Source organism: Lactuca serriola, chromosome 9, assembly GCF_051521515.1.
Source record: "Lactuca serriola cultivar US96UC23 chromosome 9, Lser_US96UC23_V15, whole genome shotgun sequence".
NCBI lineage: Eukaryota > Viridiplantae > Streptophyta > Magnoliopsida > Asterales > Asteraceae > Lactuca > Lactuca serriola.
Window position 1 is genome coordinate 80,624,148 of NC_136416.1, and position 6,618 is coordinate 80,630,765.

Genomic DNA, 6,618 nt, shown 5'->3' on the forward strand with positions numbered 1-6,618 from the left:
TTATACATCAAGAGTTCTTATCAGGAAACCAACTAACAAACAGGTAAGGCTTAAATTTAAAATACATTTGAATACAATTAGATATGGATAAAATGTATCTGACATATCGAAAGAAGACTACGGTATGGGTTCTTCTAGAGGAAGATATTAATTAAAGGAAGCCCCTATCAACAACTCAATGCTTTTATTGCCACAAATACGGACATACAATAAAATATTGCAAGAAAACAAAAGAAGACAAATTAAGGATGCAAATTTTGTATATGGCAATGCGACTAAGGAAGGGGAAACAATGTTTATGACAGTTGAGGGAGTTGAATCTCTTATTGATGATGCATGGTGCAAAGATGGTGTGTGTGTGTTGATCATGTGCATGCAAAGAAACAAGAAGGTGTGTATGCCTGTGGATGATGTTTCTGTAACACACAGACACACACAAAGGAGAGAGGATAAAAGGGTTCTTGTACTAAAACTGAGATTTCTTTATTATCATCAAGAATAAGTTTAATATGATTACAAGTGACAATATATAAGGCTTCAAGCCTTTAACCACTGTCCCTTTGAACCAACCATTACACCCCTTCATTTGATAGTAAAATAACTATAACTGACTTCCATAATTAACTACCTATTAAAAAATTTAAACTACCCCTAAGTCTAGATTACATTTTACCAGGCAACATACTGTAGGTGCTATGAGATGAAGACCAACCTGCAATGTTTTGCTTCTTTACGCATATGATATGGCACCTGAACCAAGAGAAAACACATAACTGTAGGTGCTATTTTGACATCAAAATAACCAGCCCAACTGCTGTTTGTGAAACGAAACAATCTTAAAAACCCAAAACAGCAATCAGAATAGCAAACGATAACAACAATGCTAATAAGGTTATATACTTGGTAGTTGCTAGCGTGGAAGAACATGCATATTATGTGAAGGGGACGAGCTAAAAACCTGTCTTATTCCTCGATGTGATGGTATCCTTTGAAGAAAAGACTGCTTCTACTCATCCACGTACGTACCATTCCTCATTTTTCACGTGTAACCACATTTTTAACTGTAACCAGAGTTAAAGGAACAATAAATTCATTTCTTCACCTAAAAGTTCTTGAAATAGACCTCCATCAAAGTGGCCTAGTGGTGATCACTTGGAACTTAAACCATAAAAATGGAGTGGACTCATGTTCGAATCCTACAAGCTTCAACTTGAGGTGGCCTGCCGTTAAATTAAAAGATAATTTTGGAGACAGAACAATATTTAAGAATTAGTGTTGTACCTTTATATTGCGGAATATAGCCAAATAGATTCTGGGTTGTTTTATGTTGAAAGAGGTCTTTAAATGCTAGGGGATGATTAAAAAAACGATCATGGGTTAGGAAGTAATCTCCTGACGTTAATTGAAAAGCAGACAAATCTCCACCAATGATATGTTTCCACGACTTATAATAACTCAAAGGGTCTTCTTCATTCTCTCTATCATTGTACACAGGACTGACTGCACACTCTTTTACCATTATACCACCGTCTTCCTCTTCCTCTACAATGGTTACACTAACTTCATCGCCATCTTCGAGCTCATTTTTCCCAAACATCCAATGGCTTAACCATACTAAATCTTCATCAGCTTCTCTGACAACAAATATATAACCATAATATATCCATGTGAGATCTTTTGTTATATTCCTTACTTTTGTTCTTAAAGAACTAACCATCCCTCTGCCTGAAAATGTATGCACAAAGCATATATTTATTCCCTCGATCCTTTTATTTGTTGAAGACGATGGCATGGTGAATGATATTGATGAACCATTGTTTTTATGACCTAACCATTCTGGAACCACATTCCCTGGAAAACATGTGCTAAATATTCCAAATTCGTAACACATCTGCAGATAAAAAAAATTAATATGCATGAGTTTTAGGCATATTAACTGGTGTGTAACCGTGTAGTACATATAAATGATATAGTTGCAGAAAGAGAATAATACCTGAACTGGAAGTTTCGTCGCACGAGACCATATGGCAGAATCCCAAATCCGCACCTTGTGATCTTTCACATGTTGTAAATGTGTCCACCCCAAGCTACATAATATTTGGTCGTCAATTTTTTCTATAGCTTGAATTTTGAATACGCCTTGAACTTCAGTCAATGACACTGAATAACGGTAACGGACAAATGGTGGTGCTGTGATTTCCTGAGAGAATGTTATTTTAACAAGTGACACACACCAGTCAGCACTCAAACGTTTCACTGTATTTGGAGGACACAAAACTGACTTTAACTTCGAACAATCCATAACAGAGAGTCGTTCAAGCCTGGTAAGGTTTCTGACACAATCAGGCAGGGAATCAATTGGATTTCCGTCTAAAAGTAATTTCTTCAACATGGACATGCTGGTAAAGTCCGCTGGAAAGGATTCATTCGATAAATTACTGTGTTTAAGAGACAAGGTTACTAGTGAAGATGGCAAGGAAATCAACAATATGCTTGGATGTTTCGGTACAAATTCTCCAACAGAAGAGGAAGAGGAAGAGGCATGCGATTGTTTGCCAATCCTAGCTGCGCAACCGTCTAAAGATAGCATTTGAACATTCTTCAACTTGATCATGCTGCTTGGAAGCATTTTAAGCTTCCTGCAATAGCTCAGATCAAGAAGAAGAAGACTATCACATCCACCAATTGATTCACACACATGAACCAAACATTCACACCTTTTAAGTATCAACCTCTCAAGTGCAGGTAGCCCGGAGAAGCCACCAGCTCTAACAAGCTGCTTGCAATAACTTAAATTAAGAATCTTCAATGACCCAAGAAGCTGTTGCATTGGATGTCATATAATAAAGAATAGATGTTATTACCAAGATATCAATCAACAAAAAAGTAAGGTAAAAGCTTTGAATCTCATACCTTTGGCTTCTTCCAAAGCTGTGTCAAATCACTGTAAGACATGTCAAGAGCAACCAAATTTTCCATTGGTAAGCTCGAAGGTATGTATTTCAATTTGGATCCATGCATACACAACCCTCTTAAACCTTTCGGAAAATACTTGTAGGAACCTTTGAATTTTACATGATTGAGTTGGAGTAGACTTAGTTTATCCATCTTTCTTAATGCATCTGTTTTCAGTTCAGTTTTCTTGCAACAAGAAGAGAATTTTAGAATGCTATGGGTTGATGAACCTATTCCAAAAATCGTGTTCGGATCATTAATTTGAAGTTCACTATCTGCAACAGTACTGCCTGATCCACCTAACGACTCTTTCTCCAACATTTTCATGTCAAGGACAAGACCTTGGATTTTTGTTGTACCCTAGTCATGAATGTAATGAATAATAGTTGAAAAAAAATAATGAAGTACATATGAAGAGCATATATAATATATAATTACCTTGTCTTCTTTCAATAAATAGAGGGACTCCTCATGATTCCATACTCGACTACGCTTCCATGGCTTCTCAGGTGATTCCTGATGAACCAAATCTCTTCCCATCTCTTGAAGCAATTGGTGCATCCTCAACTCATTAAGTGGACCAATTGTGAGAAGACATCTATCTATGAGCTTTGTGATCCCATATGATGTACGAATACCACATTCCTTTAATATTGCTTCAATCATTTCTTTATCACTTCCAACAAAAAAACATGCAATATGCTTAAACAATTCTTTGCAATTGTCAGATGGCAAAGAATCAAAGCTAATCTGCAGGACCTTCTGTACATGTACATGAGTATGGAATTCTCTTGTCTTTAGCATTTCAAACGTATCCCTCCATGTGTCTACATCTTCGTTGTTTAGAGAACTTCCCAAAAGTTTAAGAGCCAATGGATGTCCTCCACAATACTTTGAAGCTCTTATTGCCTCGTTTTCATAACCTTCCTTAGGATCATAGCCTCCAAATGCATGCCAACATAAAAGACTTAGAGATTCAGAATCACTTAAACCATGAAGTGCATGCTTTTGATGTTTGGGAGGAACCCTCATGCGAAATAAAGCACATTTTTCTGTTAAGGACCCATCTTTGGTTGTTATAATAATTTTGCTTCTTGGATGAAGAAAACCATTTGTTCCAATCAGCACATCCACTTGCTCAAAGTTATCAACACCATCAAGAACCAAAAGCATTTGTTTATTAAGTAATGCTTTCTCAATCTTATATGTGAGCACATCTACATCATGTTCTTCAATCATTCTTTTACCAAGAAGGTCTCCAAGAAGCTGTTTTTGTAGATCAAGTAGTGCACGTGTTTGTCCTGCACACCTTCTTTCAATGTCTTCAACAAAGCTACTTCTTTCAAATTCATGGTAGTGTAACCTATAGATATATTTTGCCAAAGATGTCTTCCCGATCCCCCCCATTCCTGAAATTGTGAGAACTTCGGCATTTTCTGATGATCCTCCTTTCAACCAGGAACTGATGGTATCAATAGAAATGTCCATCCCAATTAAGTGTGGGATAGTACACTCCGAGTGTAGTTCCAGTCTGCTACTAATTTCCTTAACCAACTCTTCAATAACCACCATCTCTCGTCTGAAATTTCAATCAAATTAGATAAACAAGAAAGACACTACCAATGGAAATCCAATAAATAAAAGTCATCAATAATTAGTTAATTGACTGGTATCTTTTGTTACCATTTTTATTTAAGGCCCTATATATATACCTAGACTATTATTGTAAATCCTACTGTCACTATTAATTAGTAAATAAGAAACGACCTGATCTTGCGAACCACTTAAATTCTGTGTGTTTGTTATTTTTTCACATATTTTATTTGTTTGTTAATATTAACCTTAACAGATCTACAATATTTGTACACAATGATACAAAACTGAGAAAAACTATGTGGAAATGCATAGTATTGGAGTTTACCGGCCATTGGCATCCTTTCCTATCAAATCAGCAACTTCTGTCAGTCCTTTCGTCCACATCTCCAACTTACGAGCACCTTGAATTTTCTTCTCCTCGTCCTTTTCAGCTGCAATCCTCTGTCTGTGTTCAGATAACGCTTCTCCAATGGTGCCTTCTTGCTTTCTGACATGGGTAGGCTCAATATCGTAAAAAACAGGGATGACAATATGGTTGGAGGCCTTTCGCTGCTCAAGGATCATCACGAGTTCATCCAGACACCATGTTGATGATGCGTAGTTCTTAGAGAACACAATTATTGAAGCACGAGAGCTTTTTATAGCTCTTGCAAGCTCCGGTTTTAGTTCTTCCCCAATTTCAGCCTCTTCTTCATCCCGAAAGGTAGAGATGTTTTCATTCACTAAAGCTTCGTAGAGGTAATCTGTAAACCCCAGACGAGTGTCCTTCCCTCTAAAACTCAAGAAAACGTGATACCTTCTTGATGATGCTGCTGCTGCTTCTTCTTCTTGTAGTTCAGTCAGGATGGCCATGGAAGTTGAGATTACGGGAGTGTATATGAGCTGGGAGTATAAGTTTCTTTGATTCTGCTTTTAATTTGTTGTCTTAGATCTTATAGCTCAAGAGAGATCATGGATTTATCTTGTTTGGTAGCAGAGTCAACGTTTGGCAAGTCAATGTGTATTGTCTTATCTATCTGAGTTGGTCTCCACTAGAATAAATTCTAATTGGCTTTTAGAAAATGCAAAGAAGACTCGTGTAGTTTCATGTTAATGTTGTAGGAAATAGAGAAAATCTCCATGAACTTTCAAGTTGTTGGTTTAATTCTTATTTTAAAATTTAACTCGGTCATCTCATATAATATTATTAAAAATTGCATGGTCCGTCCTTATATAAATATAAATTATTATATGGTTCTTTCCTGTTTTTTTTTTCAATTTATTTGTAAGATTTCTTATTATTTTTAATTATTAAAACTATTTTAAATAAGGTTTGGCCGGTAACCGCCCTCTTTGAAAGAATATGTGTTTCACTATTTACAATTTTCCTTCTCTCATCTATACCACCACCTCCACATCTTCGCCACTCCCCTAAATTCATGATGAAAATCATTGAAAGGCAGGATGCACCTCCATTGATCTGAAAATCGGAATGGAGGAAACCACCTCGAACTTGATACAAATTGCTTTGAATTCGCAAATTTGAGACAATCTAGTAGGGTAGGAGGTGATAGTGGAGAGTTTTTTTTTTTTTTGTCGGATACCACCTAAGCTCCACCACTTCTATCGGATCTGCAAAGATGCATTATCGTAGTCCCCCCTACCCCCTCTCTCAATTTTCAAACGAGATCAAAAGCTTCCCTTTTTCCATATCATGAACATAAACCGGTTACAAAATTTTTGGAATATCTTTAAAAAAATCAAAACCAACCTTGAACCCAATGTTTTAAAAAACCGGTTTGAACTGGCCAGTCGAACCCATTGGACTGGAAATCGGGGGAGAGAGCGGTTCAACTATCATCGGTTTTATTTCGATTTATGAACCAAATTGAACCGGCTATTTTTTAGAAAAACCCGGTTGAGCCGGTCAAACGAAAACAGGTGGAACTGGTTAAAGCGAATAAAACACATGGGAAAGAATCATTTCCATAATAAACTTTTGTGATTTTTTTTCAAATTTATTTAATTTTCTCTAAATAAAAACATATGGTAAATGTTATAATGTTATTTGATGTGTTTGTATTCATC

The 6,618-nt window shown here is 36.3% G+C and overlaps 1 protein-coding gene across 4 annotated transcripts; it reads right to left on the minus strand.

The window, feature by feature from the left end:
* Positions 1 to 458: 458 nt before the first annotated feature.
* LOC145072484 (disease resistance protein Roq1-like) lies at positions 459 to 5,509 on the minus strand. 4 transcript variants are annotated; one of them, XM_079018918.1, is made up of 7 exons: positions 4,877 to 5,505; positions 3,394 to 4,534; positions 2,914 to 3,315; positions 1,994 to 2,821; positions 1,282 to 1,891; positions 959 to 1,209; positions 459 to 750 (listed from the first exon to the last, which is right to left on the minus strand). In XM_079018918.1, the coding sequence occupies exons 1-6, from the start codon at positions 5,401 to 5,403 to the stop codon at positions 1,184 to 1,186; spliced, it is 3,534 nt and encodes a 1,177-aa protein (XP_078875044.1). In that variant the 5' UTR covers positions 5,404 to 5,505; the 3' UTR covers positions 459 to 750; positions 959 to 1,183. The 4 variants fall into 4 exon arrangements, with proteins under 4 accessions (XP_078875044.1, XP_078875043.1, XP_078875042.1 ...); XM_079018917.1 differs by having other exon boundaries at positions 959 to 1,061; positions 4,877 to 5,504; XM_079018916.1 differs by having other exon boundaries at positions 959 to 1,891.
* Positions 5,510 to 6,618: the final 1,109 nt, after the last annotated feature.

Coding starts and splice junctions, on each gene's coding strand:
- LOC145072484 (XM_079018916.1), bottom strand. CDS start 5,403: ATGGCCATCCTGACTGAACTACAAGAAGAAGAAGCAGCAGCAGCATCA. Junction 4,535..4,876: donor GGAAAGGATGCCAATGGCCG/GTAAACTCCAAT, acceptor TTGAAATTTCAG/ACGAGAGATGGTGGTTATTG. Junction 2,822..2,913: donor AGCTTTGGAAGAAGCCAAAG/GTATGAGATTCA, acceptor CCAATGCAACAG/CTTCTTGGGTCATTGAAGAT.